The sequence below is a fragment of the Crocodylus siamensis genome, chromosome 4 (genome assembly GCF_052110815.1).
Source record: "Crocodylus siamensis isolate JL-2025a chromosome 4, ASM5211081v1, whole genome shotgun sequence".
Lineage (NCBI taxonomy): Eukaryota > Metazoa > Chordata > Crocodylia > Crocodylidae > Crocodylus > Crocodylus siamensis.
The window spans coordinates 123,797,613-123,825,454 of record NC_143398.1 but is presented as its reverse complement, the minus strand read 5'-3'; the positions used below and the strand labels follow the sequence as shown (position 1 = coordinate 123,825,454).

At 45.6% G+C, this 27,842-nt stretch overlaps 1 protein-coding gene across 4 annotated transcripts in view; it reads right to left on the bottom strand.

The window, feature by feature from the left end:
* Nucleotides 1-27,842, bottom strand: part of ABCC9 (ATP binding cassette subfamily C member 9) — a 135,051-nt gene that overhangs the window by 33,976 nt on the left and 73,233 nt on the right. For all 4 annotated transcript variants that reach the window (XM_090043639.1, XM_090043641.1, XM_090043638.1 and 1 more), the window contains 8 exons: nucleotides 26,465-26,602; nucleotides 24,212-24,337; nucleotides 19,811-19,907; nucleotides 10,240-10,457; nucleotides 8,437-8,585; nucleotides 7,836-7,905; nucleotides 5,785-5,942; nucleotides 3,572-3,664 (listed from right to left, as the gene is read on the bottom strand). In XM_090043639.1, the coding sequence (XP_089899765.1) occupies nucleotides 3,572-3,664; nucleotides 5,785-5,942; nucleotides 7,836-7,905; nucleotides 8,437-8,585; nucleotides 10,240-10,457; nucleotides 19,811-19,907; nucleotides 24,212-24,337; nucleotides 26,465-26,602 (1,049 nt within the window). The remainder of the gene's footprint in view (nucleotides 1-3,571; nucleotides 3,665-5,784; nucleotides 5,943-7,835; nucleotides 7,906-8,436; nucleotides 8,586-10,239; nucleotides 10,458-19,810; nucleotides 19,908-24,211; nucleotides 24,338-26,464; nucleotides 26,603-27,842) is intronic.

Below are 27,842 nucleotides of genomic sequence, written 5' to 3'. Positions count from 1 at the left end.
AAATATACAAGACATGACACTTGCTAACCTTGCTTGTTTCACAGCAGATGACAAATGGTGAGTATAATCTTGTAACACCAGGGTTGTGTTTTCAAACCCTCTTTATTCTAAATGCTGTGGTTACATTGTGTTGCCTTATATGCACCATCTGAACTCTTTGCTCAAGATTACTGCTTGTCACAACAACCCACTGCAACTTACATATGCTTGGCTATTTTTCACCGTGTCCACAATGCTCCGGTGCTCATCTTTGCAGACAGAGAGGTTTACATTACTGTAAACTCTTCTGTTTTCCTTTATGGCCGTATAAACAAGAGATAAAGACTGAACAGAACTAGGAAGAGCAGACAGACTTCAGAAGGGCAATACAAAGAAAAGCTGTGTTTATTTCAGCCTCTGGATTCTCCCTGCAGACCTGTTTCCTGACTTCTGATTCTAGCTTGGCTTACTCTTGGACTTTGTGCTCTGAATTATCCTTCAGATTTGGTAACCAGGTTTCTGACTCTGGCTTGACAGTTTGGGTCCTGACTTGTGGCTTCTGACACTTACCACTGCAACCCAAAGCTCCAGGCCCAGCTCTACCCACTAGGGAGCCAGCCTACTGGACTGTGACTGAGGGGGAGCACCAATCCATTTGCCGCAAGTGATTCTGGCCACCTACTCTAGCAATCATAGTATTTTGACACCCTATTATTCAAGTCAACATTTAGAAGGAGCATTTAGCCCTACATGAAAAAGTAAGTTAGAAAAAAATCATGTGCCTTGGAAAGTTTGAGATGTCTTCCTACAGTGAACTTCTATAGTGTCTATTTAGTGTGTTTATGCCTATGACATACACATGAATCTACCTTGCAAAGATGTCACCATTTAAACAAAATTCTAAAATTTTATATTTTCCATTGGTAACTCCAGTGGCTCCCTCTCTCCATGCCTTGCACATGGGAATGACAGCTAAAATTATCCATCTCCTCAAACTAGCTGTATATGTAATGTTTCTATGGCTTAACTGCACACAGTATTATCCATCATCCAATCCAACAGTATCCTTCTCTGTTTTCATGTATGTTCAGCTGATAATATGGATACACAGATGCGATTTAGCTAGTTTACTGGCAATTTTTGTCATGTGGACACAGGAAAAGTGTAACGTGGAAATGAGAGGTATCACATGGACAGTCATTCTCCATAATTTAATCCAGTTCCTGCTCTTTCTTCTTTCATGACTCATTTCCCTGGCACTGACACAGTAAATCCAACTGCAAAGACAGTGGGCTAAGATTGAGCAATCATAAATACAACAACCTCTGTCAATAAGTTTTGCAAATCCCTAACTTCTCAAGAGAAGAATGTTAGTTCAGTAGTTATGGGCGTGTGTAGACCAAACAAGGGGCATGTGTGCACGACACTTTGAAGTGGGTTAAATGCTTTTGCACTGCTTTAATGGTGCTGGTGTTTACATGAGTCGGCAGCATATTGCACATTAATTCCAGCCACTGTAGCACATTTGGCGGCGTAATGCCCCTTAAATGTCTTTGGGGTACAGCAAACTAAAACACCACCGAAGACTTTTAGTTTGCTACCCTACAGCCCCTGAGCAAAGCACGGTGCTCAGTGTGGCTCAGAGACTGTGCAGGCAGCCCGTGCAAGCAGCCTGGCAGCAGCCCAGGAAGGTAGGCTCCACAAAGTAAAAAAAAAAAAAAAAAAAAGTGGTCAGCCTGATCCCTTTTTTCCACTGGAGCCTGCCTGCCTGAATGAGATGCACAGAGACCCAGTCTTTCCCTCTGTGGCTGTGGTGGCGCCGGGGACCACTCAAGCCGGGTGCCTGAAGGTGGGTGCTGCCTGGGGTGGTGCCGCTGCTGCTGTGTGGAGCACCAGCCCTCCTGCAGCCCAGGGACCTTTCCACCCGCTGGCAGCTTGCCTTCCCCTCCTCACCCCTCCCCCAGAGGCAGGTAAGACATGGATGTACATGACACAGGGGTTTACTTCACCCTAAATTGAAGCAGTGTTTTTAAAAACCCACTGCTTCAATTTAGGGCCCCCGTTTTTTCTACACATGCCAAAAATTACTAGGCCACAGGAGACTAGGGTCTAAGTTCACTGCTCTATTATATTCATTCTGGCAAGTTATTTAGTTTCTATTTTTTAACATCTCCATGTGCAAAATCAGTATAAAATACTTTTTCTGTGCCCAGACAAAGGAGGCCCAGCAGATACCTAAGATTTCTAAGAAGATAGACTGATCGCTTAAAGGAACCATCATGCAATACTAGGGATCAGGCCCCAAAGGGAGTGAGTTCCACAGTAACAATAATGATTTTTGGTCACATGCTGCTGTTTCAACTAAAACCCTTAAAACTTTTAAGTGCCAGATACTAAAAAGTTGTGACCTTTATTTCAAAGAGAGTCTACAAGATTTGATATAGCAAATTAGATGATGCTGTTAAGAATTTGTCTAACTATCTAGAGAAGGGGTTGGCAACCCATAGCTCATGGGCCTTTGGATCTGTCCTGCAGAGCCATGGCTTTGATGGCCTTGGACCATGGAGGGTTCTGCCCCTGTTGTGCTACAGTGGGCATGTCTACATGTGTACTTTAAAGAATATTAGCCTATTTTAATACACATTTAAGCATTAAGGGCATTTTTACATGTGCTCTGGGACCGGGGGGGGGTGCTTTAATTGGAGCAGCTCTGAGAGCCACTTTAATTAAATCGCCCAGAGCCTCATGTATCAGCATCTCTGTGCTTCAAAATGTTGGTGGGAGTGCTTTATCTAAAACTCGAATGAGCACAGGGAGACATACGCAAGACACAGAGCTGGCTGTAGTGCAGTAATTAACATGCTTCAGCATACTCAATTAATCAAGTCTGCTGTGACATGCTGTAATTACATGTAACCACAGCGCAAAAGAGCAGCCTCTTGGCTCATGTATAGGTACCCAAAAAAGTGCTCTTTAACTAATGCTTATTAAAATAGGCTAATGCATATTTTTCTAGTACCTCACAATGGAGAATTAAATCTACCATTACTTAAAGTGCATTAATAAACATGCCCAGTGAGCACCATGGCCTTTGATGGAGGGGATGCTTTGCCTGTGCCTCTCACACTGTAGCCAGGCATCAGGAAGAAGTTTGGGAGACAAAAGTGTCCTAGTCCCTGCCATTCTCAGACCTGAGCTGGATCATTTTGGTCCCTTGCTGAAAGACATTGTTGACTCCTGGATTTATGAAGGAAGTGTTGCCCCTCCCCTATTCTGAAATGTTTTAAAACACAACAAAGTCTAGCAAATAGTTCAAAGTCAAAGACTGAATCCAGAACAGAATGGGGAGTCCTGCTCCAACCATTAAATAACACTGCAGTGTCACTCTACTTTACTCCTCAGTTGCCTCAGTTTTGCCATGTTCCACCTGGTCCTACTAGAAGATACCAATTAGGCCAAGAAAAGCTGCTTACTTAAAAAAAGAATGTATTTCTCCCCCACTTTCCACCCCCAAACTTGTCCTCATGTGGTGTGATTTCTAGATGATGTTTTGAGGGCTTAGAACCTGAGCAGGAAGTATATGTCTACAAACCTAAATGCTCTAATAGTGGTGAGTCCTTCAGCTGTTTCTGAGAAATGACAGAGTAAAGGTAGCTGGGTGCTGTCATCAAGTTCCTGTAGGTCCCTGTGATCAAGAGAAATAAATGTGTAAGAGGCAAAAATAAGTCAGGGCCAAGCAGCAATTATAAATTGAACACTAAAGTTCACAGAGATTTCACTGTAACTTATTTATTACCTGTGTTTTTCATCAGGACTATAAATGATCTGTTTATATTAAAGAGGGGCTGACATGGGAATGTCCCATCTTTCCTTTTGAATTCTGGTGAAATCTCAGCTCCATGCCATCTTTACAGTTCAGGCTTGAGGTAAATTCAAAATATGAAAGTGGTTTGTTTTCTAGTCCTTCTTTGGATTCAGCCAAGTGTTTAGCAGAAATGTTAGAATTTGTAAATTTCCATCTTTCAAGATAACAGAAATCATGGAAACCAGGTGCTCTCATAAGATTTCTGCCACCTTGAGTTTAATTTCCATAAGAAACATGTGAGATTCTTAAGTTATTGATTCCAAATCCAAACTTTTGTTCTAGACCCAATTGATTCTTGAACCCAGACCCTGAATCCTAGCCAAAAACTAATCCAGATATGAACATGGCATGTACATTGAACAGGGCTAGGCACCCATATGCATTAACTCATCATCCTTTAGAAATGCCTTGCAACTTTTGCAATTAATATTATATATGGAACGTGAGAAATGATACATGAATGCAAACGGTTATAGCACTGATACTGCCATTCTGTTGGGATGAGTAAGGCATTTCAGTAGAACGAAACAGCAAGAACATGACATTTCTTATTGTCAATGGGGCAGGTTTTCAATTAAAAGGATGCTGGTGTTAGGATTTTATTAAAGAATAGATAAAAAAAATTGTATTGGTGTATCTTGATAGATCACCTCTGAACACCTACTCTGTTACTCTGTGTAGAAGTGAATGTTGAGCTTGGAGAGCTGCGTTCTCCACTATGACTACTTTGAACACTATGTTTAAAATAATACGGGGGAAGGGGAGTATAGTGGAAAATAGTCCAAGGGTTGAAATGTGTTAGAGGAAATACCATAAATATTTCTGTTCCTGAAAATTAATGGAGATCACATGCTAGGACAGGGCTGCAAGCAACTCCTGTTCAAATATAGGATGAAGCAATTCCTTCCCAGCCTGACTCACAGGAATGACTTCTTTGGATGCAATTGTAGCTTTCCTGATTCATTTATATGTACAGTAAAAAAGATGGCTCCTCAAGCCTGACTTGGGATTTTAAAGGAGTTCAAAGCATATAATAAAAGGGTCTTATCCCTATTTTCAAGAGCGTGCATGGAGAAAGACAGTTATGTGCATACCCATCTATCTGCACCTGCAATAGCCAATGAACGCACCTGTAGAGGCAAACTGGCTTGGACAGAGGTAAAGAAATTTCCCTGAGTCATTTTCATAGTTGTGAATGGGTCAATGATAGCCAGCAGCCACTAATTGTTACCAAGCCACAACCTTCACTTAGCCACTGGTGCATTTGTTTTCCCTGTAGCTAAAAAAATTGCTGTTTTTCCCCTGTGTTCATTAGTCAAGATGTAGAAGCACATAATATGTTTAACATCTCCACCACTGCTACACAGCATTCAGTAGAAGAGGTATGAAAATCAGGCACATTCACTATCCAGGCTATATAATATGACATTGTCACTATTACTGTTACACTGACTTGCTTGTAATTCTCTGTCGAGAATTTCATGAAAATTAATTAGAATCTTTTAAGAGACTGCTTTATCACAAAGAGAGGCAGCAGCCTCTCTGTAGCAAACAGTGCTATCTGTTTCCATTGTAAATACTTATGAGAAGCCCACTGGGCATTTCACGAATGTGGTGTAAGTGATTGTCACCACTCTGAAGAGTCAAAGCAGAGGAAGGGTTAAAGAGAAGTAGAATTATACCTGCTTCAAGGTCACACAGGTCAGTAGCAGTCAGGACAGGAAGCAAAGTCTGTCTACTGGACCACACTGCCTCAAGGACTGCTTTAATACCCTCAACAACAGGCATGGGAAAATTGGTAAGGGCTCAATTGTTTGGATCACATATTAGATCCAATAATGCCTTATTTGCCCATGTAAAGCGGGCCTTACATGCTAGCACACTCTTTATGTACAGGGCTTTTTAAAAAGAAATAGCCACAACAGCTTTCTAATACCTACTTGGAAGCGACTCTGAAGTATTTCTGGATGAAATAAAAGGCTATCCCAAGAGGTACAAGAGCAACGAGGAACCATGGTGTGGCATAGGAGATAATTCCAATGGCAGAAAGGCAAAGTAATGTTGACCGGGTGAGAGACTCCAGGGTAGGGGGAATGTGCTATTGCAAAAATAAAATGAAAATGTATGTTAGACATCAGGATTTGGGCAACCATACACCAATTGTGCCCAAGACAGTGGGAGAGGCTGGTCTATGGCCATTTCAATGCCCCTCCACCACCAGGAATCAGGACATAGAGTTTCTCTTTCCTAGGAATCCATAATAGCAGCATGCAGAGGCTGTTGCAGAAGTCAGAATCTGGGTCTTTGGGATTTGGCTAACGCTCAGTATTTTTAAGGATCATAGAGAAATGGACAGTCACTCCCGTTTACTGAGAGACAAGAAAGAAAATGTTCATCATGAGGTAGCAACCATATTAGGAGCACACTGTATTTCCCCTATTGCTCTGTTTCATATATTAATACACACACACACAATGTATTTTTAGGACCCCCTGCTACCATTCTCACACATGGGCTCACAGACCTGGCTTTTAGAATAATATTTTATCCAAGCATTTTCGTTCTCAAAAATAATACAAGCACTAGAAATACCTCCTCTGCTGACAACTGCTCTCAGTTTACTGTTGTACACTTTTACTTTTCATAGTTCCAGATTGGTTTAAGGACAAAAGACCACTTCAGATCATCTAGTGTTATCTACTCTGTATCACAAGTCATTACATTTCACATCACACCTCCTGTACTGACTTCAGTAACTTGTACATTCCTGAAACATATCTTCTTGAAGGTACCAGTCTTCAACGGATGGGGACAGACTCTATCTCTTCCCTCAGTAGCTAATTTAAAATCTTGTGCCTAATATCTAGCTTGAATTTGTATGGCTTAACATTCTACCAGTAGTGTCTTTTCCCCCACACTCAGACACCTTTACCGGCAGGAGTGTGAGACTGTACTAATATTTATATACTATTGGTCTATTTTTTTCAAAAGAAAATGAAACCAGCTGGCCTTGATTCCCAGGGTCTTCCTGGGCTATCTCCAACTTCAGCGGGCTTCCCATGTTGCCACAGGCAATTTGGGTTGACACCATGAGTCCCTTGCTGCAAAGCAAAAAGTTTAGGAGCCCTGAGAGCCTCAGTTCATATCCAGGTTTTTGGGACTTCCAAGACCCATGCAGTAGAGCTCAGGAGAGCCCAGCTACAGCTAGAGCCCCCAGGATGTCTAGTCTCTTTGCTCCCTAACTCCAAAACAATTTATAGAGTTCCACAGCCCTGCATAATGGTAGGACTGCCTTGGAGCTAGGGACAATGAAAGTCCTACGGTCCCTGACTCCAAATCAGTTTATGTGGCATGTCTGCTGCAGAGTGAAAGTCCTCTGAAACCAAGATGTTTCCAAAACATGTAAGTTTGAACAAATCAGTATTTCTTGACTTGCTCAATTCTTAGTATACTTTATAAAAACTTGTCATGCAAATACATGCATAGGCTAAAAACAGACAACTGGTTTAGTATGGCCCTAATTAGGATATGACTTGCATCAAAACAAACCTAGCACAGCCATTTACATACTAGGCTTAAATGACAGGGAAGTGGAATTAGCTAGGATTATTCTGAGGCAACATATTAATTTGAATAATTCACAGGTACTAAATGTGGGACAATTGATTTATCAGTTTGCAAGGTCTAGGGCTTGCCACGATACAAAATGCTGAACTGTGACTCAAGTCAGTTGTCTGTGTTTCACCATGTCGTCTTCCAGCATCTGTGCATTGCTCGATACGTCTCTCTTCCTGAGCTCAACACTCATTATCCTTATTAAAGATATCTTGCCTGAAATTTCAAAATACAGAGATTGCTATATCATCCGTTCAGAATCTCAGTGACAATTTGTATGGCTCTCCGTGTACTAAAAGTATATTTGTGTTCCAAAATGTTGCCATTAGCCGGTTATCACAAGGACTACTGGAATAGAATGCACCAGTGGATTCACCTGATCAATAATATTCGTATCCGCAGAGAAGCGATTGAGAATTAACCCCAAGGGAGTCATGTCGAAGAACCTGTTTAACAAAACAGAGGCAAAAATTTATGTGGAAAGGAAGTCCAATTCTGGCTGAGAAAGCTCTCAATCTGAGCAAAGCACTACTATTCAGCAAGTCTTCAATCATGCTGACTAAACATTAATTACATACACAATGCTGACTAATACCTGTCTTCCCATTATTTGAATGCTTATTTTAATGCAAGACTGTAAAGTCTTCTCTCCTATAGTCCTTTTTCCTAAAACTTTGTTTCTTCCTCCCTCCATACTTTGGCTCTCTTAATGTTAAAAATTAATTGCAAAGTCCATCTGATGTCCTTGGTTGCTATTCCAGATCTTGGACAGAAAAGAACATTGTCATTCCTACTACCTTCCCCTCCACTGTGCATGGTAATTGTAGTTACTGAATGCATGCTGTCATATGCTTGACCATTGTGCTAGATGACATAGAGTACCTGTCTCTTTGGAGTAGGACTGTGACATGCCCCTGAACACAGTAGGTATTCTTTGCTAGTTTGACTTTGCAGCAGAAAAATCACTTTTGCTGTACCTGATTGGCCCAAGGATGATCTTGTTCAGGAGATTGTGGTGAAGGTTCTTGGCTGCTGTGAGGCCCATCCACTCCACAGTCAGAGATGTGATAAGACAAAGCACAATCCCTGCTCCACAAAGCAAGCTGAACCCAGCTACATAGTAAGTCTAGTAAAATGATAAATGCATTATCCTTGAAAATACAGATTTTTTTTTCTGTTTCAAGATCCCCAGGGCAATGTTCTTCAGCACTAACATCTAGTACTGTGGCCATGTAGGCTAGAATCTATACGCGCATCTATACATCGCCCTATGGCAACATTGTCACTGCACTGTGCTAAAGCACAGTGTAGCAACTGCCCAAACTGCACTGTGCACTCAGCATACAGATAGCTTTAGCTGCTACTTCTCCATAGAGGAGCACTAAAACAGGGATGTGTGCTGCTATAGTGAAGTAGTTGCTGGTCACTTGCAGACTCACATGATTGCTATGTCACTGTAAGGCATGATACAGTGACGTAGTGTGTCACTGTGGCAACATAGGGTGACATGTAGATATGTCCTTCATACTACATAAATAAGACTTTCTAATTTACCACCCCAAACCTAAATTCCCTGTGTTTAGGTGCAACAGGTTTTTTTAATTGGTAAATCAGGTTCAAGAGATCTGACTGGGTTCATGAATCAAGACAAATTCAACTTATCAAGGTTGTCATCCTTAAAGTTCTTGAAATGAGGGCACTCAGAACTTAAAAGGTTTAGTGCTGGGTCTGATGAAACATCTAGTAAATTGGTTAGGTGAACTAACTGGATAAATATGAAGGTGCCCAAACGCTTAGCTAAATCTTAGGCTGATTCAAAATTGAACTTTTCAAAGACTAGAAAGTCAGCTATCGGAAAGTAAAACCATTTTAATTCAAGCACCACTGCAATTCTGGATTAAATCCTGAGTGGATATAACAGGCTATAGTAATTTAGGTCAACAGAAGACCTGCCATGTGTCTTCTGGTGGGATATAACGTACTAAAAAATCTCAAGAAAAAACCTTTACTGAATTTTGGATATCTTCTGAATTTTTCCACATATTTATGAATATAAGTAACAAAGCTTTGGAGCAGTTTTGTTGCTGGGAGCTGCTGGTTATCTAGCACTTTTGAAAATGTGATCAGGTTAAGGCAAGTAAAAGCAGATTTTAGAGCCTAACATTAGATCCCCATGAGTGCATTTTAACAAGTGCTTTACTGCAGAGCTGACTACTTACCTCCACAGTAAAGCATCACCATCTACACATGCGCATTAAATTCACTAACCCTTCTGTAGGATATCATTGTCTGGACAAGTAATATCCTACAGTGCAGTAGTTATGTTTGCCAAAATGCATGTGTACACACTGCCGGGCTGGCTGGGGCACAAGGGTGCTACTGTGTGGAGGCTGCCTGCAAGCTAGCCCTGCACTATGGCACCCTTGTGCCCCAGCCAGCCCTCCACAGCACATTGAGCCAGAGCAGAGTAGCCCTGGGCTAGCAGGTGCGAACGGCACCTGAGTTTATTGCTACATGCTAATTGCATGTGTTAATGCACCCTGTGTTTGAAAACGTAGGCCCCAAATTCTCCTAAACTCAAATGAGTTTGGGTTTCATTTTAACTTATGGATGGATGGGCTGGTTTTTATTTTATCATAACAAATGCACTGATCCTATAAAAACTGATTTTAGGGCACCTCTAGAAACAACCTGCCAAAATGAATAGGTTTGTAGGATAACAGGGTTATTTTCCAGTTATTTGAGAAGTCTTGCCTGGAAAGCTTTAACTTGTGACCCACCTCATCCTTTTTATGTTCATCCAGGGACGTCCATCTAGCCAGCCAGTAATCTATGGCTACAATGACTGAGTGTTTCAACAGCTTGGAGAAAATCATTAGAAACAGCAAGAAAAATCCTCCAGAGGTAAGATATCTCCAACAGGTTTTCCAAGGCATCTTTGTCCTGAGCCGCATTACTGTTGACATGTTATCATCTTCATCTTCTTCCTCCTCTTCCTCTGTGACTCAGATTATTTGATCAAATCAGTTAGTTTGTACTACTAGTAGTTTGGACTACTCCTGTTTTGATTGGAACTGTCTGACATTTTTTAATTTTGGGCAACTATTTGGAAATTTTTGTTTTAAAACTGAACTTCTTTGACAAAATTGTTATGACATTTCTTTTTAGGTCTCACCAACCCTATAGTTTGCCAACATTTTCTGAATCTTTTAAAACTTAAAAAGAGAAAATATTTCTAAAATAAAATCATGGTTTTCCTTTCCTTCTTTCCTTTTCTTTTCTAGTCAGCTCTAGTTGAGTAAACACTTTAATAAATCTATATTTTTGTATGAATTACACTTCTAGAATAGACTAGTTTAAGAAGTTCCAAACCTTTTCTGATTGATTCAGCTTATCGTTACAATATATTTTAGAAAGTAAGATTCAAATGGATTGTTTGGGAAGCTACATACAGCGCTGCCAAGTTTTCCATACTGAAGACCTGCCATTCTCCACTATTTCCCAGAAGTGGAAGTTTGGGAGTGACACCTCTTTTATTGCCGTCAGGATCTCTGGTGACTGTACATGTTAAATAGGCATCTCACTTAGTCCTTGTGGCAAAGCACTAAAGCAGCTATCCAAAAAAAACTTACTACTACCATGAATGTTACTGATACGATGCACTGAAAAATGCAGTCATTGAATCATAGGAAGTTAGGATTAGAAGGGCTCTCAGGAGGTCATCTAGATTTCATAGATTTCATAGACATTAGGGCTGGAAGGGACCTCGAAAGATCATCGAGTCCAGCCCCCCACCCGAAGGGCAGGAAGTCAGCTGGGGTCATAGGATCCCAGCAACATAAGCATCCAATTTGCTCTTTAAAGTGTTCAATGTAGGTGCCTGAACCACCTCCGATGGCAGGCTGTTCCAGACCTTGGGGGCTTGGACAGTAAAGAAATTCTTCCTTATGTCCAGCCTGAAACAGTCTCGCAGTAGTTTATGATTGTTCGACCTCATCATCCCTTGGGGCGCTCTGGTGAACAAATGTTCCCCCAGATCCTGGTGGTCATCCCTGATAAACTGATAGGTGGCCATCAGATCACCCCTGAGCCTGCGCTTTTCCAGGCTAAAGAGCCCCATGGCTCTCAGCCTGTCATCGTAGGGTCTATTTTCCTGACCTCTGATCATGCGTGTGGCTCTTCTCTGGACTCTCTCAAGGTCCTCCACATCCTTTTTGAATTGTGGAGCCCAAAATTGGATGCAGTACTCCAGCTGCAGCCTCTTCAAGGCCGAGTACAAGGGGAGAACGATGTCCCGGGATTTGCTTGAGAAGCATCTATGGATGCAAGCCAGCGTTTTGGTCGCTTTAGCAGCCGCAACATGTAGTTGCTTTAGTAGCCACAGCATCTAGTCCAAACCCCTGCTCAAAGCAGGACCAGCCCCAACTAGATCATCCCAGCCAAAGCTTTGTCTAGCCTGGTTTTGAAAGCCTCCAAGGATGGAGTTTCCACCACCTCTCTGAGAACTTGTTCCAGTGTTTTACTACCCTCCTAGTGAGAAAATTTTTTCTAATATCTAACCTAAACTTCCCTTGCTGCAACTTGAGAACATTGCTCCTTGTTCTGTCATCTACCACCACTGGGAACAGTTGAGCAACATCCTCTTTCAAACCCCACTTCTGGTAGCTGAAGTCTGTTGTTAAGTCCCCTCTCAGTCTCCTCTTCTCTTGACTAAATAAGCCCAGTTCTCTCAGTCTTTCCTCATAAATCATGTCCCCCAACCCCCTAACCATTTTTGCCACCCTCTGCTAGACTCTCACCAATTTGTCCATATCCTTTCTGTAGTGGGGGGCCCAAAACTGAACACATGACTCTCTAGATCTGGCCTCACCAGTACTGAATAGAGGGGAATAATCACTTCCCTTGACCTACCGACAATATACCTACCAATGCAGCCCAGTATGCCATTAGCCTTCCTGGCAACAAGGGTACACTGCTGGCTCATATTCAGCTTATTGTTCACTGTAATCCCCAGGTCTTTTTCTGCAGAGCTACTTCCCAGACAGTCAGCCCCCAGCCCTGTACTGATGCATAGGATTCATAGTTTCATAGTTTCATAGTAGCTAGAGTCGGAAGGGACCTAGGTAGATCATCTAGTCCGACCCCCTGCCTTAGCAGGAAAGAGCACCGGGGTCAGATGACCCTGGCAAGGTGCTCATCTAACTTCCTTTTAAAAATCCCCAGGCTAGGAGCCTGCACCACTTCCCTTGGAAGCTGGTTCCAGGCCCTAGCCACCCTGACTGTGAAGTAGCGCCTCCTAATATCTAATCTAAACTTACCCTCCGCCAGTTTGTGACCGTTATTCCTGGTCACTCCTGGCAGCGCACGGGGGAACAGGGACTCCCCCAATACCTGCTGATCCCCCCTGACCAGTTTGTAGCAGGCCACAAGGTCCCCCCTTAACCTTCTCTTGTGGAGGCTAAACAGGTTCAGGTCCCGTAGCCTATCCTCATAAGGCCTGCCCTGCTGACCCCTGATCATACGAGTGGCCCTCCTCTGAACTCTTTCCATATTGTCCACGTCCCTCTTGAAGTGTGGCGCCCAGAACTGGACGCAGTACTCCAGCTGCGGCCTGACCAGTGCCGCATAGAGGGGGAGGATCACCTCCCTGGACCTGCTCGAGATGCATCTGTGGATGCATGACAGGGTACGATTGGCCTTCTTGACTGCCTCCCCACACTGCCGGCCCATGTTCATCGTGGAGTCAATGACGACTCCAAGATCCTTTTCCGTCTCCATGCTGGCAAGAGGGGAGTTCCCCAACCTGTAAGTGTGGTGCCGGTTCTTCCTCCCCATGTGCAACACCTTGCACTTATCAGTGTTAAACCCCATCCTATTCTCATCCGCCCACCGTTGCAACCTGTCAAGGTCAGCTTGTAGCCTATTGCACCCTTCTAGTGCACCCACATCCCCCCACATCTTAGTGTCATCAGCAAACTTGAACAGGGTGCTTTCTACCCCCTCATCCAAGTCACTGATGAAGATGTTGAACAGTGCAGGCCCGAGGACCGACCCCTGCGGAACCCCACTGCCCACGTCCTTCCAGGTCGAGAAGAACCCATCCACTACCACCCTCTGGGTGCGGCCCTCCAACCAGTTGGCGACCCATTTGACCGTGTGGGCATCGACACCACAGTCTCCCAGCTTTTTGATGAGGACAGGGTGAGAGACAGTGTCGAAACAGTTCCATGTTAAGTGCAGGACTTTGCACTTGTCCTTGTTGAACCTCATATTTCTTTTGGCTCAATCCTCCAATATATCTACGTCACCCTGAAACCTAGCCCTACCTTCCAGTGGATCTACTACTCCCCCCAGCTTACTTTAGGTCATCTGCAAACTTGCTGAGGGTACACTTTATGCCATTTTTCAGTTTGTTAATGGAAAAATTGAACAAAACCAGCCCCTGGACCAACCCCTGGGACACTCCACTTGATTACCAGCTGCCAACTAGACATCAAGCCATTGATTACTAGCTAGGGCTGTGCAAAGCTTCAGTAGCTGATGGAATTCAGAGGAGATTCAGCCCAATTCAGGGACTGAATCTCTGAATCTGAATCGAATCGGAAAACCAATTAAAAGCTCCAAATTGATTTGAAGCATCCAAATTGATTTGGAAAAGCTTCGGAAAAGATTCAGCCACTTTGTAGACTTGGCCATAGACTAAACAGGCAGCTGACACAGCTGCCTCCAGCTGGTAAGTCTGTTGGGGTTGGGGGAGGGGAAGGGGAAAGGGCATGAGGAAAAGAGGGATTGGGGCCACAGCTGGGACAAACTACCCAGCCGGGGCAGGGGGTGGGGAGTATTGCTTAGGGAGGGGAGTGGGGCATGGGATGCAGGCGCGGGGGCTTCTCCCGTGGCTCCTCTGGTTGTACCTGCCTCTGCCCCGGCAGGGGGAGCCATGGGGGCTATGCCCTGCTGCCACTTGCCCACCAGGGTGGAGCGGGTGGGATGCAGGTGCAGCTCACTCCAGGCAGAAGGGGCAACCAGCAGTTGGGCATAGCCCCCACTCCCAGGACTGCCATGCCCACATCCCGCGCCCCCTTGCACTGGCTGGCAAGCATCAGCAGGGCAGAGCCCCTGCTCCCAGCACTGATGTGGGTACAGCAGCACTAGGAGTAGGGGCTCTGCCCTACTGCCACCAGGAGTGAGCCATGCCTGCAACATTCCCGCCCCCCCCCCCAGCCCCTCCCCAGTACTAGCTTGGCAAGCAGCAGCAGGTCATAGCCCTGTCCCATAGCCGGGGCAGAGGGAGGTACAGCCAGAGGAGCCACAGGAGAAGCCCTCATGACTGCCCTGCCCATCCTCCACACAGCTAAGCCTCTCAGCACTTAAAAAACCCCCCAAAAATAAATAAGCCCCCCACTCATCAGCTCTGGCAGTGGCCACTGGGGCCTCTGAGGTCTCATGGCAGAGGCCCCCCCACACAGCGTGGGGCAGTGAGGGGCAGCGGAGATCATGGCAGCTGCCCTATGGCACAGGTGCTGCGCAGCTCAGCAGGATGCTGTTCACTGCCTGGGAACTGGGGTAGCTCCAACTGTCAGCCGGAGTTCAGCACCACTCAGTCCCAGCTCCCAGACAGCATACAGTGCCCTGCTGAGCTGTGCTGCAGCCGTGCCATGTGGCAGCTGCTGCACCTGTGCCAAGTGGGGGGCGGCAATATCCGCTACCCCCACTGCCCCGCACTGTATGGGGGGGCTCTGTCACGAGACCTCAGAGGCCCCAATCCTTGCTGCAAGAGCCAGTGAGTGCAAGGTTGTTTTTTTTTTGTGCCGGGAAGCTGGGCAGGGCAGCCAGAGGGGCTGTCCCCACCTGGGGAGAGGCAGGTACAGCCGGAGGAGCCATGGCCAGCTGTAGCTGCCTCTCCCTCGCCGATCTGAATCACCAAATCTCTCTGAATCAGTGCCGAATCTTCTGAAGCCGATTCGGCCAAATCGATTCAGGACAATGATCTGAATCCCCAAACTGAATCACTGTCTTCCAAATTGGATGAATCCAAATCAAATACTTCCCTATTCGCACAGGCCTACTGATTACTACTATCTGAGCCTGATACTCCAGCCAGTTTTCTATCCATGTTACAGTACATTCATCCAGCCTGGACTTCCTTAGCTTTCTTTCAAGAATGTTGTGGGAGACCATATCAAAAGCCTTGCTAAAATTAAGGTACACCACATCCACCAGTCTTCCTGCATCCACTGATCCAGTCATTCCATCATAAAAGGCAATCAGATTGGTCCGGCATGACTTGCCCCTGGTGAATCCATGCTTACTGTTCCTAATCTCCTTTTTCTCTTCCAATTGCTTAGAAATGGATTCCTTGAGGATTTGGTCCACGATTTTTCCATGGACTGAGGTGAGGCTGCCTGGTGTATAGTTCTCTGGATCCTCCTTTTTCCTTTTCTTAAATATGGGCACCATGTTTGCCCTTTTCCAATCACCCGGGACCCTGTCCTGATCGCCATCAATTTTCAAAGATAATGGCCAATATCTGTGCAATCACAGCAACCAACTCTCTCAGCACCATTGGATGCATCCCATCCAAAACCATGGACACATACACATCCAGCTTTTCTAGGTAGTTCCTACCCTGTTCTTTAACCACTGAGGGCTGTTCACTTCCCCCCGCCCCCACGCTGCCCAATGCAGTAGTCTGGGAGCTGACCTTGCCTGTGAAGACTGAGGCAAAAAGGCATTGAGCACATCAGCCTCTTCTGCATCTTCTGTCACAAGGTTGCCTCCCTCATTCAGTAAGGGACCCACCTTTCCCTGATCCCCCTCTTATTACTGACATACTTGTAGAAACCGTTCTTCTTACCCTTCACATCCCTTGAAAGTTGCAACTCCAATTAGGCTTTGGCCTTCCTGATTTCATCCCTGAATGCCTGAGCTGGTCTTCTTCCATACTTGCTAACCTTCCTGCACATTGGGACAGTTTGTTTCTGAGCCCTCAGTAAGGTTTCTTTAAAATACAACCAGCTCTCCTGGACTCCTTTCCCCGCTTAGACTGGCCTTCCAGGGGATCCTGCCCATCAGTTTCCTGAGTGAGTTAAAGTCTGCTTTTCTGAAGTCCAGGGTCCATACTCTGCTGCTCTACTTCCTTCCTTTCCTCAGGATCCTGAACTCAATCATCTTGTGGTCCCTGCTGCCCAAGTTGCCATCCACTACTACATTCCCCACCAATTCTTCCCTGTTTGTGAGTGGCAGGTCAAGAAGAGCACAGCCCCTGCTTGGCCTCTCCAACACTTTCTCCAGGAAGTTGTCCTGAACACTTTCCAAAAACTTCCTGGATTGCTTGTGCACTGCTGTATTGCCCTCCCAGCAGATGCCAGGGTGCTTGAAGTCCCCCATGAGAACCAGGGTTTGTGATTGAGAAACTTCCACTAACTGTTTGAAGAAAGCCTCCACCACTTCCTCCTGGTCTGGCAGTCTATAGCAGACACCCCTTGCTGCTTTCCCCTCTGATCCCAACCCAGAGACTTTCAACAGGCCTATCTCCAGTTTCATACTAGAGCTCTGAGCAATCATATGGCTCTTTTACATAAAGTACAACTCCTCCTTCTCTTTGTCCCTGCCTGTCCTTCCTGAACAGTTCCTTCCCCCATGACAGTGCTCCAGTCACATAAGCGATCCCACTAAGTCTGTTATTCCAACTACATCATAGTTCCATGACTGTGCAAGGACTTCCAATTCTTCCTGCTTGTTTCCCAGGCTCTGTGCATTCATGTACAGGCACCTGAGGTAACTAGTTGATTGCTCTGATTTCTCAGGAAGAATGGGAACACCTCCTTTGTTGCCCCTTCCTGCTTGCTCTTCCTCCAGGTCTCTCACTTCCCCACTTACGTCAGGGCTTTGGTCTCCATCTCCTGGCAACTGTAGTTTAAAGCCATCCTCACTAGGTTAGTGAGCCTGTTTGGGAAGAAGCTCTTCCCTCTCTTTGTCAGGTGGATCCCATCTCTTTCCAACAATCCTTCTTCTTGAAAGAACATTCCATGGTTGTAGAAGCCAAATCCCTGCTGGTGACACCACCTGTGCAGCCAGGTGTTGATCTGCAGGATGCACCTGCTCCTGGAGTCCAGGCCCTTTCCCTTGACCAGAAGGATAGATGAGAACACAACTTGAGCCCCAGACCCCCTCACTCTTGACCCCAGAGCCCTGTAGTCACTTTTGATATGCTCAGAGTCTCTCCAGGCAGTATTACTGATGCCCACATGGATAAGCAACATTGGGTAGTAGTCAAAGGGCCAGATGAGCCTCAGTCGTGCCTCTGTGACATCTTGGATCTGGGGTCTGAGCAAGCAATAGATTTCCTGAGAAAACAGGTGAGGTCAGCAGATGGCTCCCTCTGTCCCCTACAGAAGGTAAGCTCCAACTACCACCACCCATCACTTCTTCTTGGTGGCAGTTGTCTCAATCTTTCCCGCCTTGATGAGGCCTGGCCTATCTTCCTTCCACCAATGGAAAGTGCTCTTCGCTCTCTGCTGCTAGGGCCACATATCTGTTCTCCAGATGAACCACTGCAGGTGGAGGTGAAGATCTCTGCTTGCTGCCAGAATTCACAAGCCTCCAGCTTCCACCCCCTTGGGTGTCCATGTCCTATCTTTTCTCTAGTGCTACATCTGGCATTTCTTCCTCTATTGGATCCTCCGGCATCCAACTGGTGAACACCTCATGGTGGAAGATGCTTTGGAGCCTTGCCCCCTTCAATAGCTCTCTTGCCTGTTCCCTGAGAGACAACACCAGGAGGCACTGCTCACACTGCAGGCACTCCGTGACCTGGCCATCACCTGAAGGAACCTCAAGCCGTAGTCCCCACTGGGCCAAACCTGAACCTGGGTGGAGGCATCAATGACGAACAGTCCTGCTTGGAAAGAAACCTCACAGGTGCAAGCAGAGGCAGTGGCAGGGGATCTGGCAATGTGACATAAAAAAAAATCTGTACCGTACTGGGTATGTCCCTCCTTTTTTCATGTCCTTGTGACAAGGTATTTAGCAATGACATTTAGTATGGGATCCAACAGACTGCACTATGAGTGCTTCTGCTATTACTTCAAACTTGTGATCTCTGGGCTGTTAACTGTGTACCTTAGTGCCCATGCCACCCCGGCCCCACAAATATAAATTGAAACTTAAGATCACTTGCCCACACCAACTTGAAACGTCTTTTGGTTCCCAGCTCACCATTCAAGCCCTTCAGCCACAGAAGAGGCCCACTTCAGCTACATGTATCTCTCAAATAGCACTACTAGATAAAACAATTTGCAGGCATGAAAAGCTTTCAGATACAAGCTACTAATTAGCTGTTCATCTCAGTCCATAACTTGGTCAGTGAGAGTTCTAGGGATACTCCCTTAGCTTTATGAACCATGCCGTTCATCCCCCCTTCTCCCTGGCACCATCCTTCTTCCTGACAGAACTGAGTATTCCCCTGAGGCCTTTTTTAGAATCCTAGGAATGCTCTTGATGGGTCTTGCTGCCAGCAGCTATAAAGCACAGCATAACTTTTAAAGCGACCCAAAGCTAAATCCTTCCAGCCAAAAGCTATAAAAACTAGGGAGACAAGAAGTTACATTTGATAAGGGCTGTAAGTAGGGACCATACATACCTAGATAAATAGCTCCAGATCACAAAAACCCAACAGTTTTGTTCCATCTCTAATTTTAAAAACACAAAAAACCAACAACTAACCATTTTCTCCCTAAGAAGGAATTGAGAATATCTACAACAGCAAACAAAGGAATTTACAGACTAAATTGATGGAGCATTCGCAACTAATTGCATAGCAAAATTAGCAATGGGCACCTACAGTGTAAACAGCATAGTGCCAGGGACCTTTATAAAACTACAGTTTTTATTTTACACCAGCCAAGAATCTGGCTCAGAATTTCTCTGTATACCTTTTTTTCTTCTACCCTCAACTATCTCTAGCAAACACAGGGCATGTCTACATGAGCTGCCCATTGCACAGTTGTTACTGTACAGTCATTTAGTACTTACATAACTGAGTACTAAATGACTGCGCAGTAACTGGTGGTACTGCGCAGTAGCATCCTAGCACAGTTGCCTAGTGACACATACTGCGCAATAGCTTATTACTACTGCACAGTAGTGTTATGTCAGTTCTAAATATATCTCATTCTAAATATGTTAAAATACAGGACTTTCCGCTGTTATTACCAAAAAATAAAATATCATTGACATATTCATATTTCATTACCAAGAACATCCAGCCATTTATTATTGAGGTATTACTCAGATGGAAAGACAATGAAACATGTTTACAATCTACAAACTGTGAGAAGATGTATGACTTACCTTCATCCTCATCCTCCAGTTGTGCTTTGGATTCTCTTGGGTACATAGCTCTTCTGAGAGTTTTTCTTTCTAAACTAGTTTGGTCAGCTTCCATATCCTGTAACAAGGACTTTTTCATTGACCTAATAACACTACTCACTGTTTGCACTATTATATTAGTATCAATATTAGCCCCAATATAAGTGAATTTGCTCAATTAGGCTTCTTCTACACATTACACCTATTATGCAATTACCTAGTTAGTTGCATAATTAATTTAGATTGACTACACATACAAATTAACTATGATGACTTAAAAAGGTCCAACCAGCTATAAAGTTATTGCTGGAAAATGTGTAATGACTTTATAGATGGTTTCTATCCAGCTTTAATTTGCATGTGTAGCCTGGACTCCCATGGCAGGAAGACTGCAACTGCTACGATCTCCCAACCATGGGGGTGCCCCACAGCTGCTGGACTCAGCCCTGACAGCACGTGTCACAGCTGGGACTGAATCCCACAGCTGACAGGATTCTCAGCCCTGAATGTGGGGATTAGCCAGGGCTGAGAGTCCCATCAGCTACAAGACTTGCAGCCCCTGAAGCACACAGGACACAGCCAAGGCTGAGAGTCCTGTCAGATGTGGGACTTGCAGCTGCAGGAGTGTGTTATTTGCTGGTCCAGGGGGAGCCCAAGAAGTCTATAAACAACTTACTAATCCCACATTTAGTCAATGCCTACGCAACCTCCCCTTGAGAAAGGGATGAATAAAGAAAGATTTAGGTTCAATATTAAGAAGAATTTCTTACTGTGGGGGTCGTTTAATCTTGGAAAAGAATACAGCCCTTGCCATTCATGGGGGATACATTCTTGCATAAGATGGCAAATAAGGTGGCTGGAGGGCAGGGGCATGGCTCCAGCGGCAGCAGGAGCCTGGCAGCGGTGGTGGGAGCATGGCGGCGGTGGCAGGAGCCCAGCAGCGGGAAGCACAGAGCTCCTGAGGAGCTCCTGTAAGTGTATAAAGGGGATTTAAAATGAGGGTTCGGCATTTGCGAATATTTGAAACTGCGAATGCTGAACCCACGAATAGCGAGGGTTTCCTGTACCGAGGGATGTCGTGAAACCTCTGTTACCTGGAGAGTTTAACTGCAGATCAGACAAATATTTATTTAGGATTATTTTATACATGGATGATCCTGCCTTGAACACAAGCTTGGATTAAACAGCCTCATTAGGTCCCTTCCAGCCCTTTTTCTATGATTCTTTGAATTTATACATTACATATGGTAGAAATTAGTCATGCTGCTAAAGGCACGCTTGGAAAATGCTCAAGTACTATAGTGATGGGAGCAGTATAAGAGCCTATACAGAATGGAAGTGTTGCATGAAATGGAGAGCAGTACATCCAGCATGCCTGTTCCTGCTCAAAACAACTTGAGAATGGTGGAAGAGGTCTGACTGCTCACGTAGGTTCTTACACAGAGTGCAGGACCTCCATCTAACCCAGGAGGTGCATAGCCCCACCAGGGGGGATGCCTTGTTGGACCTAGTGCTGGCCATGAGTGATGACCTGGTGAGGGAGCTGCGGGTGCTCGACCACCTGGGCAACAGCAATCATCGCCTGCTGGAATTTACCATCCAGCGCAAGGTGGCAAAGGCCTGCAGTAAGGCAGCAGCCCTGGACTTCAGGAGGGCAGATTTCAATGAGGTAAGAAGAAAAGTCAGGAAGGCACTGAGGTCCCAGAGGGGAGGGGAGTTGGGTGTCCAGGAAGAGTGGTCGTTCCTTAAGGAGACAATCCTCCAAGCCCAAAGGGCACGGTGCCAGAAGACTGGAAAAGGGAAAATGTGGTTCCCATTTTCAAAAAAGGGAGGAAGGAGGACCCAGGAAACTTCATGTCAGTCGGTCTTACCTCAGTCCTGCTTTTTGAAAGAGTTATCCTGACACATGTCTGCGAGGGGTCAGCAGGGGAGATTATGCTTAGGGGCAACCAATATGGGTTTATTAGAGGCAGGTCCTGTCAGACCAACCTGGTGGCCTTCTACAACCAGGTCACCAAATCCTTAGACGCAGGTGTAGCAGTGGACTTAGTCTTTCTGGACTTTAGGAAGGCCTTCAACACTGTCTCTCACCCCATTCTCATGAAAAAATTAGGAGACTGTGGCGTCGACACCTACACAGTCAGATGGGTCACTAATTGGCTGGAGGGCCGCACCCAGAGAGCGGTGGTGGATGGGTTTTATTCGACCTGGAGGGATGTGGGCAGCGGGGTCCCCCAAGGCTCAGTCCTCGGGCCCGCACTGTTCAACATCTTCATCAGCGACTTGGATGAGGGGGTAAGAAGCACCCTGTTCAAATTCGCAGACAACACTAAGATGTGGGGGGATGTGGGCACGCTAGAAAGGAGAAACAGGCTGCAATTGAACCTAGACAGGTTACAGAGGTAGGTGGATGAGAACAAGGTCGGTTTCTACACTGACAAGTGCAGGGTACTGCACCTGGGGAGGAAGAACCAGCAGCATACCTACAGGCTAGGGAGCTCCCTTCTCATCAGTGCAGAGGCAGAAAAGGATCTTGGAGTCATTACTGATGCCAAAATGAACATGGGCCGACAATGTGGGGATGCAGTCAGGAAGGCCAACCGCACCTTGTCATGCATCCACAGATGCATCTTAAGCAGGTCCAAGGAGGTGATCCTCCCCCTCTATGTGACACTGGTCAGGCCCCAGTTGGAGTACTGGATCCAGTTCTGGGCACCGCACTTCAAGAGGGATGTGGACAGCATGGAGAGGGTCCAGAGGAGGGCCACTCGCAGGATCAGGGGGCAGCAAGGCAGGCCCTACGAGGAGAGGCTACAGGACCTGAACCTGTTCAGCCTCCACAAGAGAAGGCTGAGGGGGGATCTAGTGGCCATTTACAAACTGGTCAGGGGGGACCAGCAGGCATTGGGGGAGTCCCTGTTCCCCCGAGCACTGCCAGGAGTGACCAGGAATAACGGTCACAAACTGGCTGAGGGTAAATTCAGACTAGACATCAGGAGGCGCTACTTCACTGTCAGGGCGGCTAGAATCTGGAACCAACTTCCAAGAAAAGTGGTGCTGGCTCCTACCCTGGGCATTTTTTAAGAGGAGGCTGGATGTACACCTGGCCGGAGTCGTTTGACCCCACTACTGTTTCCTGCCATGGCAGGGGGTCGGACTTGATGATCTGCTCAGGTCCCTTCTGACCCTACCAACTATGAAACTGTACAAATGTGTTGACCTATACACTAAAATATGGTAATCTTCTAAGAAGAAGAACAGTGTATGAAGTGCCAGTGGTTTGTACTGTAGTCTCCAGAAATAATCTCTTTGAAGAGTCTTTTTGGTTACCTATAACTTGGAATGAATAAAGAATCAAATGGTGTTAGGTAGGGCAATGAGCTGGGGAAATAACTGCTATGGAGTGCAGCAGAACATAGTAGATGCACAAAGATAAGTGTATGTGAACAATGGAACAGCCTGAAATGGAGCTATGTCACTCAAAATAAAGACCCCTTTAACTTTCACTGCTTTGTGATAAAAGTCACTGTTATGACTGGCAGCAGGGGATGGTTCTTCTCACCAACAGTGTTAAATTAAAAACATATGCAAGGAGAGGAATCTGTCCTAGCTGAATTTGTTGCTGGACTTTTTTCAGCAATTTATTGAACATTAAACTGCTTTTCACTAGACACGGCATAAAGAGGCAATATTATAACATACAGCCCTAACGTACAGCCCCTGCATTTCACTGAAACATGTATATGGATCCACATTTGTCTGAAGGAGAGCTGAAGTTTTTATGGTAGTCCTAACATAAGAGGTGCTGTTTGATTATACATACTACAACCTCATGCATACCTATACTACAAGGATCCCAAGACTGCTATTAAGAAATAACCTCACCCACTCATTCCCATGCTGCACACACTACATGTTGTAAGAATGTTGTGTGCATTTGTTTTGCATGTGCTTAGGCTTTTTCTCATGATCTCTGTTCTGAGTGAGCATTCAGAATAGTATTACAGACAATTGAACATTTTTTGAGCACTAGCTGTGTACTGAGAAAGGGTAAATGGGCAGGGCTTTTTTTTTGCAGTGGCAGTTTCACGACTACTGTGGAGATAGCACAGGCATACCATAAGCCACTTAGGTCTAAATCCTCCTGTGAACTCTGCTGATGTGCAGACTGCCATAGGCAAAAATGAACAGACATGCACCCATCTTCCAGACAGAATTTCATTTTGCACTCAAATCATAGAATCACAGGGCTGGAAGGGACCCCGAATGATCGTCAGGTCAAGCCCCCTGCATGAGCAGGTACAGATTTAAAAACATTCAAGGAGCAATAGTTTACATACAATATACCCATCCATCCATCCTTACCCTACTGTCCACAGTTACCTTTTCTAATTCTTGATCTTGACGATTCATCAGAGTTTTCCAGTGTTCATACAGTTCAACATCTTTGTTTTGGATGTCCTTCAAAGTCCCTTCTCTGAGCACCATACCATCCTTCATGGCTATGATCTAGGAAGGGGAACAGACAATAGAGTTACTCAGCAGCGTATCATAATCACTGTATTTGGGGTTCTGCAACATATCTTTACATCAGCTGGGTCAAGCTTGCCACTGGGCTAATTTCTGTGTTGACACTATTTTAGGGCTGTACAACAGCTGGGGGCTGCCCACCCCACAGGCCACACCAACATGGACCACAGGCCCCCAAGTCACACAGTACTTGGATGTCCAACAGCAACAGGCGGCTCCTGCTCCCCTGCTCCAGCATGTACTTGAAACCCCCTTCATCTTACCGCAGTGAACATCTGTGCAGGCTCCTCCCAAGCTGCAATGACCCTGCATGCATGCCCCTTCACTGCTATACTCCATGACCCCAGTCTCACCCTGAGCTCATACCACCCCTTGAGGGAGGCACAGAACACAGAAACTGGTGGAAGGACTGGGAGCTCAGAGGCTCTAGCTGCTATGCAGCCAGAGCAACAGGGAGAGTGGTAGGTGCTTGAGGACCTTAACTTAACCCTTCATTAGCAGCATGTGGCCTGTGGGCCACCAGTTGGACTGCTCTGTCCTATTCAATTGCAGCATATGTTATTCAATTTCTTTTTAATGTTACTTTGGCAATACACATTTTACAATGAAACTATTACAGGCAATAATAATTTGTAGTCATACTTGTCCTGTTTTTCCAAGGACACAATAGTTAAGGATGACAATTATAATTAATTTACATTTATATAATACCTTTTAATTGAAGATTCTAAGCACCTCCAATCAGTTTACAAGTTATGGATCAATTCCTTACCCCATGAAATGGAAGTAAAGTCTAAGCAAAATACTCCTATTTTGGTAACCCATGTCACCTACCTTTGTGGGCAGATTAGGTGGAAGGTAGAACCTGGGGAAGTGGTTCCATGCACACTACAAGGACAGGTTCCTGGCAGGACTGTCATTTAAAAACGAGGGGCCTTTGTAAACACAACAAAATTCGCCTTTAAAGTGGCTTAAATGCCCTTTTGCATGGCTTTAATGGTGTTATTTACACACATGGCAGAATATTCCACTTAAATGGTGTTGCTATTTACATGCTCAATGGCGTATTCTGCTTAAATGACTTCGTAACTTGGCAAGGTAAAACCCCTCCGAGGCATTTTAGCTTGCTAGCTAACAAAGTGCAATGGTGCATGGGGCACTGGAAGCCGATGTGCTTGGGGAAGCTTGGGCTTGGCGGACTTCCAGTGCCCCATGCATTATCCCTACCACCTTCTCTTGCTGCCACCACATCCATCCACCCTCCTGCCACCTTGCCACAGGGGCAAGCCAACTGTTCCTGGGCAGTCCCAGGCAATGGGGATGGTGCACAGAGTGCTGGAGCTTACCTGCCTCTCTCACAGTTAGGGGATGAGCTGCCGGCAGGCCAAGCAGTCCCTGAGCTGTGGGGGACCCCAGTGCTTCCCTTTGTGGTGGCAGTGCCCCCCAGGTGTCACCTGCCCACTGGCACCTTGCCTGGGTGGTTCTGGGGGGCGCCACCACTCCGGAGGGAGGTATCAGGCCCCATGAAGCTCAGGCAGGTAGGCAGACTCTGGGGGGAGAAAAAAATCAGGCTCCTTGCCACTTTTTTCCCCCCCCTCACTCAAGCCTTCCTGCATGAGCTGCCACTGGGCCTCACAGCCCCTGACCTGCACAGGGCCCAGTGCTTTCCTCCATGGTGGCAGCGCCCCCTGGGACCGCCCAGGCTGGGCGCTAGCAGGCAGATGCCAGCCCTGGGAGCCACTGCCATTGTGGAGTGGCACCAGGCCCCATGCAGCTCAGGGACCTCTCAGCCTGCTAGCAGCTTACCCTCCCCAACACCGCAGGAGAGGCAGGTAGGCTGGAGGCATAAAAAAAAAGGATCAGGACCCCTCACCCTTGTACACATGATGGGGATTTAATTCTCCCTAAACTGTAATGGTGGAAACCGTGGGCTTTTAAAAACTCACCATTTCAATTTAGGGAGAATTAAACCCCCACTGCATGTACAAGCACCCTAGGATCTGCCATCCATTTTATACCTACCAGGGCCCATGGAAGTTATTACAACCCTGATGATTTGAAAAAATGACAAGTAGGAAAACAGGATGAAGACGGCTCCCCTCTTACCCAGTCAGCATGTGGCAGATATTGTAATTTGTGTGTCACCAGAACAAGTGTTCTTTTGTCTTCTTGGAGGAATTTCAAGATACCTTCCTGCATCAAATGATCACTTAAGTGAATGTCCAGTGCAGAGAAGGGGTCATCCTGTGAACAAATAAAAAAAAATAGGAGCAGAGGGTTATGAACTAGCATTTGCTTACTTATTTTTTTAAATACTTGACCCAATGTAAAAGAGCCAACAGCTCTTACTGAAGTGCCATCCATCTTACTAATTTACATGTGCTAGTTACGGGTAAACTAAGAAACAATAAGATAAAACCTATTGCTTTTGGACCTGTGGAATTAACTCAGATTTCCCTTATGATTTTTTTTATGTTTTGCTTTTGATTCATAAGTCAGTTAGCACTAGTCTCAGATGGACAGACAAAGAAACTACGGGTGTGCAAAGCTTCGGTTGCCGATTCGATTTGGAAAAGATTCGGCCTGATTCAGAGGCCGAATCACCAAAACGAAATTGAATTGGGAGACCAAAAAAACCCTCTGAATGGATTTGGAAAAGATTCAGAAAAAGATTCGGAGATTCAGAAGACAGTTTTTTTGGGGAACAGAAGCTGAGAAGAGGGAGGGAGATCGGGGGGGGGGAAGACTGACACCTGTAGCTGGCCAGTGACTCTGATCTTTCCCTGAGTTCCCTTCCAATCACAGTGCTCTGGGGGAGGGACACAGAAACAGCACATAAGCCTCTATCTGCAGCTTTTCTGTCCCTTTGTGAGCCGTCTCTGCCTGAGCAACAGGAGATCCCCCTGTTACAGGCTATCATCCCTGCTGGTTTCACCCTGCAGCGCTTTAACGCACACACAAAGCCACACGTCATGAGTTTTCCTTGTTAGCAACTTGAGGTGCAGTTTCCCAGAAACCCCTGCACCTATCTCCTTGAAACTTGACAGGCCTCATGCCCTCAGAAGGGGCTACCATCCCTGCTGTTTTCATCCAAATCTGCCTCAACACACACAACACGAGTTTTGCTTTCAGCAGTTTGAGGTGCAGTTTCCCAGAAACCCCTGCACCTATCTCCTTGAAACTTACTAGGCATCATTCCCTAAGAAAAGACTATTGTCCCTGCTGTTTTCATCCAAATCTGCCAAAAAATGATAAAGTTATAGGTATTTTAGTGATTTCCCATTATAGTCTATGGCTGAATCTCCGAATCAGCACCAAACCTTCTGAAGTCAATTTGGCCGAATCAGTTGGGGACAATCCGAATCTCAGAATCAAACATTGACCCCCAAATCGGCCAACTCTGAATCAAATACTTCCCTATTCACACAGGCCTAATAGAAACTAGCAAAGGACTGGAACTGTAAATCACTTACCCGTATCTGGG